Here is a 13,930-nt window from a genome sequence, read left to right on the forward strand (position 1 = left end):
GCAGGCCTTATGGTCCGTCCACTGCCTGAGGGTTCTACCGTATTGGGTCTGTTTCGATTTCCACAGAAAATAAATGCATCCACCATCCCGCTCTTCGTGGTCCTTCTCTGGGGCTTTTGGACACCAGCCTTGGCACCCAGCACCCAGGGCTGGATATGCTGTGTCGTGGGGACTGAAATCTCCAAGGCATGGCAGGTGTTTGGTTCTCGAAGCAGCGGGAGACGGGACAGGCATTTAGAGGTCTGCGGCCTGGGTGCACCAAGCCCACAAGGTTTCAGTGTGTGTGCGTTGAGGAACAGGTACCTTGCTCTGTTCATTTTGGAAAGCAGGTCCATCCCCCCATTCCCCACCAAGCCCTGGGGGTTTGTGTCCGCGAATGTGACTGTTCCGCGGGCTCTGTGAAAAGGGGCGTATTTAATTCCGTGCACCTAAGTACTCAAGGCTACTTGATCATAAATCCTTTCATCTCCTTTAATACAGAGGCGGTGCGTCCCTCAGGTAAAGTCGCAGGTGTAGGTAGGTTCTGCGCGCGTGCGCGCGTGCGTCTGTGAGGTTAGCGGCAGCACGAGGGCACAAGCCCAGAAGACCCCACCCCAAGGGCGGCTGCGGGGCCCGGGAGGAGCGTGGGCTGAGGCTCAGCTCCCATGCGGCCCCGGGAGTCTGGGAAGGTGCGGAACCTCCCGCCGCTCTCTCGCCGCCCTTCCCAACTGGACCTCACGCGGACTACAGCTCCCAGGATGCTTCGGGCGGCCGAACTACACTTCCCGAGATGCTCCGCCCCCGGCAGGGGCGGGGCCTGGGGCGAGGCCGCGGCGGGAGCGCGGGAAGTCCGGATCCCCGGGCGCAACTGCTGGAGCATGAACATGGAGCGCGAGCTTCGCCGTGAGTCTCCCGGCCGGCTGCGGGGCCGGGAGCCGGTCTGGCCCGCCCGGACGAAGGGGCTCAGCTCCCTGGCTTCGTCTCTTTCTGTCTCTCTGCAGAGCTGAGCAAGGCCAAGGCCAAGGCCCAGAGGAGCGGGCAGCTGCGGGACGAGGCCGCCCTCTGCCACCAGCTGGGGGAGCTCCTGGCCAGCCATGGTGCGTGCTCCGCGCCTGGTCCGGGTTGTGGTCCGGGACCGGGAGAGCGGCGGTGTTGGGAGGTCGGGGAGACTAAGGGCGGAAGGGACGCGGGGCCGGCGGGGGGCGGAGGGTGGTGCCGGTAACCCTTGCTGAGCGAGCAGCGCAGGGCCGGCCACAGCCTCGCTCGCCCGCGCAGCCCCTGGCTGACTGCCTGGCCGGGGCTGAAGCCTGAGTTGCCTGCCCGCCCAGGCCGCTACGCAGAGGCCCTTCGAGAGCACCAGCACGAGCTCCAGCTCCTGGAGAGCGTCGACGACCCCCTGGGCTGTGCCGTGGCCCACCGCAAGATCGGAGAGCGACTGGCTGAGCTGGAGGATTACTCAGCTGCCCTGAAGGTGGGCGGAGCCCACCCCCACCCCCAAGCACCCTTGCAACCACCTCCAGCCCTCCAGGGCCCACGCTTCCTGCTGGTCCCTTTCTGAAGAGGGAAGCACAGTCTTCAGTGTCTGACATTTGGCTAGAGGAGGACAGGCCTGGACATGGCCTGTTCTTCAGACAACTCTGTGCCAGGGGATTCTTGGGTAGGCAAATCATAGCCTGTCCTAGGCGTCTGGGCCCAGCAACCATTAATGAACATCACACTTGAGCTGCGTTTGTGAGCTGGCTGGGGAGTTGGGCCCACTGTCCACAAAGGGTTTGCTCTGGCCCTGGCTAGTGCGGCTGCAGCAGCCCAGCGAACTCCCACTCGTCTCTTTCTCATGATGACATCGGTTGGAGCGTGGCATCATCGTCTCCACAGGCAGCCCTTGGCATAGGAGAGATGGGACGTGGGCAGCCTGGCTTTGGCCTGCTCTGTGAGGGCTTGGGGGAGTAGGGGACTCTCCTGGGCAAAGGTGGGGACCTCCTGGAGTTGGGTACGTATGAGATTTGCTTGAGGTGGAGGTTGGTTCACAATGGCTGTTCCTTTGCACCCTAGCACCAGCATCGCTACTTGGAGCTGGCCCATTCTCTGTCCAATCACACTGAGGTGCAGAGGGCCTGGGCCACCATTGGCCGCACCTACTTGGACATCTATGACCACTGCCAGTCACAGGACACCTTGCTGCAGGCACAGATTGCCTTTGAGAAGAGCTTGGCTATTGTGGACGAGAAGCTGCAGGGTGAGTGCTTTCGGAGGCCTAGCTTCCCCAGCCTCTGCTTCCAGACCTGATGGCCGAGGAGGTTGGAGCCCCACAGCCTGCCCCGTGTGTATGGCAGGTCGCACTGCTCTGGGCCCTCTGCGAGGCTGAGATCTGTGTATAAAGCCTTCTGTGAGGAGATGCATGACCCATGCTCCTCACAACCTCAGGTCTGGGCATTGTCTGCTCTGTGTCCTTCTATGCGTCATCTACAGCAGGACCCCTGGCCCCGCGGGGGAAACAGGTGGGGGAGAGGCTGCACAGACCCAGAGCTGGATACCCCAAGTGGGAGTGAGGCTGTGAGTGTGTGTGGGGGGTGGGCATCTTCCAGGGACATTGGCCAAGCGAGAACTGAGTGAGATGAGGACCCGACTCTACCTGAACCTGGGCCTCACTTTTGAAAGCCTGCAGCAGATGGCCCCGTGCAACGACTACTTCCGGAAGAGCATCTTCCTCGCTGAGTAAGGCCTCCAACCCCAGAGCCTCGTGAGAGTGTGCCACCGACCTGCCCTCCCCCCACCCCCACCCCGGTCAGTGTCCTGTGAGCAGAGGAGCCCCTGCACGCCTAGAGCACGTCTGTGGCATGTGTTGGGGAAGGAGCAGGCTTGGCTTAGCGTCAGCAGCTGCACGCCAGCACTCCCTGTGCCCTCTGTGCTATCGCAAAGGCACTCTGAGCACCTGTCACCACCCGCAGGCAGAACCACCTCTATGAGGACCTATTCCGTGCCCGCTACAATTTGGGTGCCATCCACTGGCGCCGAGGGCAGCACTCCCAAGCCATGCGCTGCCTGGAGGGGGCCCGAGAGTGTGCGCGCATCCTGAGGAAGGAGCTCATGGAGAGCGAGTGCTGCGTGCTCATCTCACAGGTGCCTGCTCTCACGGCTCTGGCTTAGCCCACAGGAGGGCTCGGGCTCTGGGGAGTCTGCAAGTCTCACCTTCCCTTGCCCCCCAGATCCTCCAAGACCTGGGGGATTTTTTGGCTGCCAAAAGAGCCCTGAAGAAAGCCTACAGGCTGGGCATCCAGAAGCCTTTGCAGAAGGCGGCAGTCTGCCGGGCCCTGAAATACGGTGAGCCTGGGGACCCGAGGGGCTGAAGTCCCCCAGAAGGGGTGGGGAGGTGGCAGCATCAGTGTGGAGCCTTTCCCCGCCCCCCTTCTCGTTGGGAAGACAGCCTCACTTTTCTCTGAGCCTTCAGCACAGTGTGCCGGGGGGACTGAGGTAGAGCCCGGCTGGGCATTTTACTGGAGTAGGGTCTTCACTGGCAAACTGGAGACAAAGGATTTGCGTAGAGGGTGGGAAGGTGGACGGTGCCTACGGCCTGTGAGGACACACAGACGGCAGGTAGCAGTAGCTCCCCTTGCAGGCCAGGCGCTGCTTTGAGTTGTCACTTGTTCGTTTTCCTGATCCTATGACCCCATGGGGTGCATTTTCTTACCACCCCCTCTTACCAAGGGGCTAGCAGGGGTGGGGAGAGGGTGGATGGTCCGCCTAAGGGCACCCAGCTGACAAGTGGCAGTCAGGTTGGAGCCGCACGCTGTGCAGCCCTTCACGTGAGGCTCTTCCCTGCAGTGCTAGCTGTGGTCCGGCTGCAGCAGCAGCTGCAGGAGTCTGAGGGCAGCGACCCTCAGGGTGCCATGGGCATCTGCGAGCAGCTGGGGGACCTGTTCTCCAAGGCAGGCGACTTCCCCAAGGCGGCTGAGGCCTACCAGAAGCAGGTGTGCGTCCCCTGCCAAGGTGGGAGGAAAGGGGCGGTGACATCCCAGGCTGGCAAGGTGCGAGGCAGCGCTGGCCTCACTGTCACTGCCTCCCCAGCTGCATTTCGCAGAGCTCCTGGGCCGGCCAGGGCCCGAGCTGGCCATCATCCACGTGTCCCTGGCCACCACCTTGGGAGACATGAAGGACTACCGCCAGGCTGTGTCCCACTATGAACAGGAGCTGAGGCTTCGTGGTGGCGATGCCCTGGAGGTGAGCGGTGATGGCATCTGGTCCTACCCGGGGTGCAGAGGGGCTCCAAGCAGGTCCCCACAGCTCTGCCTCAGGACTGCCACCCTTGAGTGTTTGTCATGGACAAGCATTCTCTTTCCAGGGCTATTCCATGTGGGCAACTGGGGAGCTGGAGCCCTGGCTGGGGCCAGTGCAGTGGGGTGGGCAGCAGGCACCGAGCTCATCCTTCCTCCTCCTGCTCCAGGAAGCCAAGACCTGGCTGAATATTGCGCTGTCCCGAGAGGAGGCTGGTGATGCGTACGAGCTGCTGGCACCGTGCTTCCAAAAGGCTCTTAGCTGTGCCCAGCAGGCCCAGCGGCCCCAGCTGCAGGTACAGAAGCCCACGCGGAGATCCCCAAACTTCCCTGCAGCCTGCCTGTCCTTGCTCCCCACCCCCATCTCCCCCCACTCGGGGGGCTGCTGGCCCTGTGGCCCTGAGCTGGGCATCCCCTGCTCCTCAGAGGCAGGTCTTACAGCACCTCCACACCGTGCAGCTGAGGCTGCAGCCCCAGGAGGCCCCTGTCACCGCGGCCACACTGCAGGAGCTGAGTGTGCCCAGAGACCAGGAGGAGGACGATGAGGAAGAGAAGGAGGGGGACGGGGACACACCAGAGGCCAGCGACGTGGAGCTCTCAGAGAGTGGTAAGGCCCCAACGCTGCCGTGGCTGTTGTGCCAGCCGCCCTGACACTTCCTCCTTGACGCCGGCTGGGGCTGGGCCCTCGGCTGGCGCTGGCAAGGGTGGAGGCCTCGTGGGGGCTGCTCACTGGCTCGTGACAGGAGGATTCAGCCCCATGCAGGAAGGGCGTTCAGTGCTGGTGGATGGAAGAGGGCTGTGTGTGGAGAGGCTGGGGCAGCCCCGGAACCTTCCTGGAGGAGCAAGTGATGGGAAGGCTAGTGGGCATCTGCTAGGGGTGGAGACGCAGGGTCAGACCTTGGAAGTGGCACCATGAGAGGGGAACACAGGGCAGGCAAGATGGGAGTGGAGACGGCATGTGGGCTGCCATGTACAGGCTGGTGTGGTCTGCCTCGTGGAAGGTGGATGTGAGGGATAGGCTTGAGCGGGCTGGGACTGGGACCATCAGGGCAGGGGGTGGCCAGGTGGTGGGTGCATGCAGGCTGCTGGCTTCTGGCGGAGAGGCGGGGCAGAAACGTGTCCCTGAGGCCAGGAGGAATCATTTCAGCTTTGAACTTGAGTGGCTTTCAGAACCTCTCAGTGATGGGGCGCCTGGGTGGCTCGGTTGTTAAGCGTCTGTCTTTGGCTCAGGTCATGATCCCCCCGCATTGGGCTCCCTGCTCAGCGGAAAGCCTGAGCCTTCTCCCTCTGCCTGCTTGTGTTCCCTCTCTCGCTGCCTCTCTGTCAAATAAATAAGTAAAATCTTAAAAAAAAAAAAAAACAAAAAAAACCTCTCAGAAGCCGCGGGCTGTGAGACGTCTATGCCGTGCCTCAGAAGGGGGTTAGGCTGGGTGTCACTGGTGTGCAGGTGTAGGGAGCCACAGGAGAGTCAGGACCAAAGCAGGGACTTCAGTGACACCACTGAACAAGCGCGTGCAGTGAGAGGCGTCCACGAAGGAGCAGAAGCTTCCAGCAAGGACCAGAGGCATAGGAGAGAGGAGTGGGGCCAGGCAATGAGTGAGCTCAGGCAGGTGCAGATGGGAAGGCCAGGTGTGTACAGGCAGAAGGCACCTGGGCTCCCGGGGGAGCTGTGTGACGTGAGCATGACTTACCCCGACAAAGATGCTTCCCAGGAGGGGGATCGGACCTCTGGGGCGGGACGATCCAGAGCAGGGTCTGAGCATGGGGTGAGAGGTCAACACACGATGCACAGGGATCAGGTGGGCAGAAAGGTCGGGTGCCCCCCTGTGGGCAAAGGGACTGGGCGGGGACAACCACAGGCAGGGCTGGGAGTGGGATGGCAGTCGGCACCAGACCTCCACCCTCCAGGCCTGGAAGGTCAGGGGACCCTGGGGGCGGGGGGCACCAGGGCTCAGCTTACCTGGAATGGGCTTGGCTCTGTTCCAGAGGGTGACGCTGAGGGCTGGTCCCAGCAGCTGGAGGAGGATGAGGAGCTGCAGGGCTGCCTAGGCCAGCAGAGGGTGAACAAGGTAAGGACGGTGTGGGGGCATTGTGTGGCCCCCCATGTTTGCCAGGACTGCCTGGTCCCCTCACACCTCTCCTCCCTGTCCTGGGGCAACTGTCCACAGTGGAACCGGCGCAATGACGTTGGGGAGACCTTGCTGCACCGAGCTTGCATTGAGGGCCGTCTGGGTCGTGTCCAGGACCTCGTAAGACAGGTGGGCCTGCCGTCTCATTCTAGGTACCTGTGGGCCATAGCGGGGACCTTGTCCTAAGGTACGTGGTCCCTCCTAAGGGGATAGCCCAGGGCATGGGGGCTGGAGGGTGCACCATGGCTGCTAGCCCTGCACAAGCCCCTATAGGGGCCTCCCTGAGATGAAGCGTCTCGTGTGCGGACCATCTCTCTCTGCTGGGACCTGGGCCAGGGATGGACCTGTGGGGCCTGTTCCGGGCTTTGAGACCCAGGCCCTGGCCCTCCTGGAGCCTCAGAGCCCCACGGCGAGGCTGGGCTCCTTCTCATCCTTGGTCACAGGGCCACCCTCTGAACCCTCGGGACTACTGTGGCTGGACGCCCCTGCATGAGGCCTGCAACTATGGTCATCTGGGTGAGTACCGGGCCGGGACACGCCAAGGAGAGGGCTGACCCTCTGAGAGCTAGCTGGGAGCTAGCTCGTGTCCCCTGGCCCACAGACATTGTGCGCTTCCTGCTGGACCACGGCGCTGTGGTCGATGACCCAGGTGGCCCCGGCTGTGAGGGCATCACTCCCCTGCACGACGCCCTCCACTGCGGTCACTTCGAGGTGGCTGAGCTGCTCATTGAACGGGGAGCATCCGTGACGCTCCGAACCATGAAGGTAAGTGGGTGGGGAGGGGGCTCGGGCCGCGGTGTGTGTGCCCCTGCCAGCCCTGCTCAGCTGACGGCCACGCAGGGGCACAGCCCACTGGAGACGCTGCAGCAGTGGGTGAAGCTGTATGCCAAGGATCTGGACAGCGAGACCCGAGAGAAGGCTGGCTCCGTGGAGAGGCTGCTCCGGGCAGCTTCCTCAGGCCAAGGCACGTAGAGTCCTCTTCTGCCCCTGGGGACATCTCTCCCTGGCTTGAGAGTGCCCTAGGCCTGCTTCATGGGGGCATTTCATCCTGGGTGGCCGGGACAGTGCTGGGCACTGCGTCATTCTAGATTCTGTCTCTCTGCAGCTCCCCACGGCTCCCTGGCCCCCCACACCCTTCCACGTAACCACCTGTTCGACCCTGAGATCTCTCCTCCCTCGAGCCCCTGCCCAGGACCCCCAGAGACCTCTCAGGCCCGTGTCGGGGTCTCCCCAGGGCAGGCAGTTCCAGCTGCGGCCAGGCCTCGGAGGACCAGGCACAAGCTGGCCAGCAGTAGCAGCTCAGAGGGCGAGGACAACCCGGGCCCAGCCCGGCCCGTCCAGAAGAGGCCCCGGCATTGTGTCCCGGCACAACAGGCCAGAGCCGGGGTGCCTGGCTCCACCAGCAGCCGGGAGGCAGTGGCAGCGAGTGCTACCCGGGCGGCTGTCCGAGGTGTGGGTGGTACCCAGATCTGCTGCCCTGGGCCTGGCCTACCGTGGGGCCCGGGCGAGCCCACCCCTCCCCGGGCAGCGCTCATCCCTGAGGAGGTGTGTCTGGCTGGGGACTGGCTGGAGGACGACTCACCGTTGACCCACAGCCGCCAGGGTGGCTATCTGCCCCACCCCCAGGGCAGTGGGGATGGCACCAGGCCTGGTGGCTTGGGGTCAGGCGGCAGCAAGAGCCCCGGCAGGCTCCAGGCCCGGGCCAGGCAGAGCCGGCTGCCCCGTCTCAGGAGTTGGAACGCACTGGGCAGGGCAGGGGGAGACAGCTCAGCTGCGGAGCCTCCAAGGAGCCCTGACATGTCCAGGGCCTCGGGGCCCAGTGGGGACAGCCCAGCGGCAGGCCAGCCCTCGGTGGGTACACTCCTCAGGTGGGAGCAGTGGGGTGGTGAGGGTAGGCGTCTATGTTTTCTGACTCAGCCTGGTGCTCGCCCCCCCTTCCCCACCCACCAGGGCCCGTCTTTGCCCCCTCCCATCCGGGTGCGAGTGCGAGTGCAAGATAGTCTCTTCCTCATTCCCGTCCCACACAGGTAAGCAGCACCCACTCTCTGAGTCCCCGTTCCCCTTGTGCCCCTGGGAGAACCCTCGTGTTTGCATATCAGATGGCATGGGTAACGAGGGCTCTCGGACTGGATGTGTCACCACTGCTGGCTGGGCAGAGGTCACAGAGCAGGGTAAAGGTGCCCTGTACACGCATAGGCAGGGCCCTGGAGGGGTTAGATCGGGCCCTGTGGGCCCTAGGAAAAACTTGGAAGAGCTGCTGGGGGCTCGGGCATGTCCTGAACAGGGGCAGGACGAGGGGGAGGCGCCAGATAAAGGATCCGTAGACCCGGAGTGGGGACAGCAGGACCATGGGGGGCCTTTCTTCAGCGTGGGCAGGGTCCCGGCTAGCTCCGCTTTCCCTCTGTCCCCACAGCAGGGAGACCCACTCTGTAGCCTGGCTAGCGGAGCAGGCTGCCCAGCGTTACTGCCAGGCCTGTGGACTGCTGCCAAGGCTCGTCTTGCGAAAGGAGGGAGCCTTGCTGGCCCCACAGGACCCCATCCCCGATGTGCTGCAGAGCAATGAGGAGGTGAGCGGTAGGAGCCTGGGCCCTACGCACAGAGAGTACCCCAGCGCTGGGTGCCCGTCCTGCCGCTTACTGATGGTGCTTTGCAGGTGTTGGCAGAAGTCACTTCGTGGGACCTGCCCCCACTGACTGACCGCTACCGCCGGGCCTGCCAGAGCCTGGAGCAAGGTGGGGGCCCAAGAGAGCCCGAGGTGGCCTGGGCAGAGGGACACGCTGCTGTGCCGCTCTCGGGCCTGGGGCCTCCTGTCCCAGAGCCCCAGATAGAGAGCCAGTGAGGCATGCTCCCTCCACTGCTGGCCTCCGGTTTTCTTCCTCTACCTGGTGCCCACGCATGTGGGTGGCAGGTGGGGAAAGATTGGTCCTGCTGGCGGTGGACGGCGTACAATGTCCAGAGGCACCAGAGGCTGGGCCTGGGTGGCTTTCCAAGGAAGCCTGCCTTGGGCACTGTGTGACATGGGGTGACTAGCAGGAGGGCCTGACAAGGCTGAGAGGGGTCATCCCACCCACCAGCCATGCACTGGGGCTCCCACGATGCTGGGTACAGGCTTGTGGCAGTGGGCTCCACAGCCCCTCTGGTGGGTGTCTCAGGGCTCACGAGTTGGGGGGTGTTTGGTTAGACCCCCGGGACTCACAGGGCAGAACAGCAGGTTCTGGCTGTGGTGACACCCCCCCCACCCCCCCTCAGAGGAGCACCAGGAGGTGCTGCAGGCCGTGGACCGCCAAGGCTCCGGCCCCTCGCTCAGGGCCTGCTCCCTGGCCCTGCACCAGACCCAGCTCACCCCACTGCTCCGGGCCCTCAAGCTGCACACGGCGCTGCGGGAGCTGCACCTGGCAGGGAACCGGCTGGGGGATGGATGTGCTGCTGAGCTGCTGGCTGCCCTGGGCACCATGCCCAGCCTGGTCCTCCTGGATCTCTCTTCCAATCACCTGGGCCCTGAAGGCCTACGCCAGCTTGCCACCGGCCTCCAGGGACAGACTGCCTTGCAGGTAGAAGCTTGGGGAGCAGCAGGCTGGCACTAGGGCAGCATCAGAACATTTACGTCCAGCCCATCACTGGGTGGGAAGGTGCAGTTGGGAGTGCTGGCCACTGGCCAGCTCTGGGACGGCAAGGAGACCAGATCCTCCAGAGGGGCTCGTGTCTTCCACAGAACTTGCAGGAGCTGGACTTAAGCATGAACCCCCTTGGGGATGGCTGTGGCCGGGCCCTGGCATTCATCCTGCAGGCCTGCCCCTCACTCAGTACCTTGCATCTCCAGGCCTGTGGCTTTGGCCCCAGCTTCTTCCTGAGCCACCAGGCAGCCCTAGGTAGTGCCTTCCAAGGTGAGCTGACGGGCATGTCCATGTCCTGGCCCCAGGGTTCCAGTCTGTCATCAGAAGGTCACGTCCAGGGGCACAGAGAGCCTTGAGCCAGAGGGGCCCGGGGGCACCAGGCCTGCTGTCTAGGAGCACGTTGCTGGACACGCTAGGCCTGTCTGGGCTCACGGGCATTCCCCTAGGACATGCCGTGGGCCACCATCCCAGTCCCCCTGTTCTCACCAGCTCTGAGTGTTCTGTTTGCCTTAGATGATTCCTCCATAGACGCACCGAGGCTGCAGAGAACCTCGGTCCCACTACTGAGAAACTGGGAACCGGAAGTCCTCCAGGGGGGCTTTCTACAGAGGTGGTGGGCCGGGAAGTGGGGCTCCCGGATGTGAGCACAACAGCAGGGGAGGAGCTGGGGGTGGGCAGCAGATGGTGTTCCCCACCCCTACCCCATCGGGCACAGACATCCCGGCCCAGGGCCTGTCTTGGGTTGCCCATCCTATCTCAGGTACAGAGAGGCAGGTGGCTCAGGGATGGTCGGGAGAAGATGGGCTCAGGAGTCTGGCCCTGCCCCCTCCTTGCCTGGGACACCCTGGGCAGGAGCTACCCCCATCCGGTGTGCACAAAAATCTCAGGAATGATAGCTTCCCCAGGCTGGTCATGAGGGTGTTGGGCCTGGGACTGCGGCTGGGCTCGGGTGGTGGTTGTGTGTGGCTGACAGAGGTTCTGGTCCTCCGGGCAGATGCCAAGCACCTGAAGACACTGTCTCTGTCCTACAACATCCTGGGCACCGCTGCCCTGGCCCATGCCCTCCAGAACTTGCCTGCCCATACCCTCCAGCGCCTGGAGCTTAGCTCCGTGGCAGCCAGCAAGAGTGACTCGGGCCTTGTGGAGCCTGTGGTCAGGTACCTGACCAAGGTATGTCTGTGGTTGGGGCGGGGGGGGCTGCCGAAGCAAAGCAACCCTGGGCTATCCAGCCTCCAGTCCCACAGCTGAAACCTGGCATGGGTAGGAGCGGCTTGGGAAGGGGGTTGCAGGGTCAGAAAGAACAGCTGTGGGGGGAGCTTTCTGTAGCGCTGCCTGCCTCAGGCTGTGAATTCCTGGCCAGCAGCAAAGGTGCCCGGGACCCAGGGCTCTCTCCCCTGGCTCTTCCATGTGGGGCTGGTCCCTGTGACTTTGACGTGCCAGGTGTGATTTATACCTGGAAGGGCAAGTGTTTCCTTGTGATCTGCAAATTGAAGGGTTACTGCTCCCCTCTGGTGCATTGAGGGTCAGGCAGACTTTGCCGCCTTGTTCCCAGCGATGAAGGAAGGTGTCTGACCTGGGTATGGGGCCTCTACTGAAAGGCAGGGAGGGCAGGCACCCCATTCAGCCCAGCCACCCTTGGGCCTCTGCTCTGTCTAGGAAGGCTGTGTTCTAGCTCACCTGAGCCTGTCTGCAAACCACCTGGGCGACAAGGCAGTGGGAGACCTGAGCAGGTAATCCATTCCGAAGGGGGTCTGATCTCAAGACCCAGCACCCTGGGGGAGCTGGGTCAGGCAGGGAAGGGGTACCAGCTTCTCCCCCAAGTGTGTTCCAGGACCTAGCTCCTTCCAGTTTCAACCCTGCCTCCTGTCCTCCTTCCCACACTCCTGAGGCTTCTGAGAGCCTTTCCCATCACCCTTTGTGCAACAGCCCATACAAGGGCCACTCATGACCCTCCAGCCTCAGCTGGCTCTTGGGAGTGTTGGACACTCAAGCCAGGCAGGCATTCCCAGACCTGGGCCTTGGCAGTACCCAGCTAGCCCTGGGGAAGTACTTGCACCTGTGCCACTGTGGGGAGAGCCTGTGCAGCCTGGCCTATGGCTCCCAGAGCTGTGGTTTGTCTGAGGCAGCTTGAGGGCCTCCCTTCCTCTGGAGGCTGACCACTTCTTCCCCTGTTATTTCAGATGCCTTCCTTGTTGCCCCTCACTCATTTCGCTGGACCTGTCTGCCAACCCTGAGATTAGCTGTGTTGGCCTGGAGGAGCTCCTGTCTGCCCTCCAGATGCGGCCCCAAGACCTCAGCTTCCTTGGCCTGTCAGGTGAGCTTGGGGGCCTACCTGAGGCCCAGGTGCCTCCTCTAAATGAGCTGTCACTGCCACCAGCCAGATAACAAGGGTGGGCTGGGTCCCCTGAGGTTGACACGGTGGGGGACAGTGACCAATGTGACTGGAAGGGGGTTTAAGCCCAGCTCCTAAAACAGTGGAGCAGGAGGAACATGGAATCTCTGCTCTGACATGTTTAGCCTGACCCTCAGAGACCAAGGTGGCCGGGGGGGATGGATCCCCTTTCACGAGGATTTCCTAATTACCATTGGCGTGAGGAGGGAGCTCAAAGTCAGGATGGCAAAAACTTGCCAGCAGGGATCTTCCCACTTCTGGCAGGGGCTGCTCAGACCCTGCCTTCCCAGCCTGCGGTGTCTTAGCCTGTTCTCATTCTGACCACACCCAGGCACACAGTACCCTACCAAAGTTGCCTTGAGGAGGGCCCCACGAGACTAATTTGGTGAACTGGCCACCCAGTAGCCTGGCATATGCAGCTAGGGCCTGGGGCAGGAGAGTACCAGGCTTTGCCCTCCAGGAGGACAAGGACTAGGAGTGGGTGTGCACACAGGGGACCCCTAGGTTCTTCCTGCTCCTCAGCCCCCACCCATGAAGGCAGGCTGGTGGGAGACCTGCACACAGCTGAGGGGCTGCTCCCCAAACACCCACATCTGTACCCATGCTCTCCCCTAGCTCTCTAGGGTCCTGAGCCTACTGGGCACTCTGGCCTCCCTGGAGCTCAGACCTTGACAGCTCAGTGTCCTCTTGAGACCCACAGGCACCCCTATTGTGTCTATTTTATGGATGGAGAGACCCAGGCATTGTCCTAACAAGTGGCACGGATGTGACTGCAGCATGTTTTAGCCACTGCCCGACTGCAGGCTCTGAAAGGGGCCCCCTCTGGGAGCATGCACCCCTTCCTAGAGTGTTTCTGGGCCTCGCCTGGGCTTCCGCCCATGCACTGTGCACTGAGCTTTGGGGCCTCAGAAAAAGTGTTTCTTCCTGAGGGCCGCATTGGTAAAGAGACAAGAACAGGCGCGTGGGAGTTCCAGAGCGTCCAGCTCCCTGAGGCCTACTCCCGCCTCCCCTCTGCAGGCTGTGCTGTCCAGGGCCCCCTGGGCCTGGGCCTCTGGCGCGAGATCACAGCACGGGTGCACGAGCTGCAGCTCTGCAGCAGACGTCTCTCCCCCGAGGACCGGGCCGCCCTGCGCGAGCTGCTGCCCGGCCAGCCGGGCCCTGGCGCGTGCTCACTGGACCGAGGGCCCAAGCTCTTCTTCAGGCGCCTGTGACCAGCCGGCGCTGCCCTTGCCCCCACTCCCCACGCCTCAAATAAACGGATGCTGCTGCTGCCGCTCGCTGCTGCTGCCTGAAAGGCGGGGGGGAGGCGGAAAACGGGGGTTCACTTGGCTGTAGGGAAGCTGAGAGCCCGCTGGAATGGAGGGCAGTTCCGGTCACCTAGAAGCCCCGTAGACGAAAGCCAAACTTTCCCCTTCCCCGAGCCTCTGCCCCCCTCGCGGGCAGTCAGCCCGGTGCCGCGCAAGGGGCGGGGCCCGGTCGTTTCCGGCGCGCGCAGGCGCGGACGTCGGGCGATTGTCGATTGGGGGAGAGGCGTGCTCGGACGCA

General features: G+C 63.2%; 1 protein-coding gene across 5 annotated transcripts; it reads left to right on the plus strand.

Moving 5' to 3' along the window:
- Nucleotides 1-801: 801 nt before the first annotated feature.
- TONSL (tonsoku like, DNA repair protein) lies at nt 802-13,673 on the plus strand. 5 transcript variants are annotated; one of them, XM_045777368.2, is made up of 26 exons: nt 802-882; nt 981-1,076; nt 1,308-1,450; nt 2,032-2,215; nt 2,565-2,694; nt 2,928-3,099; nt 3,186-3,300; nt 3,802-3,947; nt 4,045-4,197; nt 4,421-4,546; nt 4,677-4,857; nt 6,237-6,319; nt 6,419-6,508; nt 6,823-6,895; nt 6,981-7,144; nt 7,220-7,343; nt 7,485-8,230; nt 8,330-8,406; nt 8,793-8,946; nt 9,033-9,111; nt 9,629-9,930; nt 10,092-10,263; nt 10,988-11,163; nt 11,650-11,723; nt 12,174-12,307; nt 13,403-13,673. In XM_045777368.2, the coding sequence occupies exons 1-26, from the start codon at nt 858-860 to the stop codon at nt 13,594-13,596; spliced, it is 4,113 nt and encodes a 1,370-aa protein (XP_045633324.2). In that variant the 5' UTR covers nt 802-857; the 3' UTR covers nt 13,597-13,673. The 5 variants fall into 5 exon arrangements, with proteins under 5 accessions (XP_045633324.2, XP_045633325.2, XP_087720596.1 ...); XM_045777369.2 differs by having other exon boundaries at nt 4,710-4,857; XM_087864470.1 differs by having other exon boundaries at nt 6,237-6,508.
- Nucleotides 13,674-13,930: the final 257 nt, after the last annotated feature.

This window comes from Ursus americanus, chromosome 9 (genome assembly GCF_024610735.1).
Source record: "Ursus americanus isolate L20-20 chromosome 9, mUrsAme1.1.p, whole genome shotgun sequence".
Taxonomy (NCBI): domain Eukaryota; kingdom Metazoa; phylum Chordata; class Mammalia; order Carnivora; family Ursidae; genus Ursus; species Ursus americanus.

What these genes read in the sequence shown, in the direction of transcription:
- TONSL (XM_087864470.1), top strand. Translation starts at nt 858, where the DNA reads ATGAACATGGAGCGCGAGCTTCGCC. An exon ending in TGCTGCAGAGCAATGAGGAG is followed by an intron (nt 8,947 to 9,032) that starts GTGAGCGGTAGG and finishes GGTGCTTTGCAG; the next exon opens with GTGTTGGCAGAAGTCACTTC. An exon ending in CTGCCAGAGCCTGGAGCAAG is followed by an intron (nt 9,112 to 9,628) that starts GTGGGGGCCCAA and finishes ACCCCCCCTCAG; the next exon opens with AGGAGCACCAGGAGGTGCTG.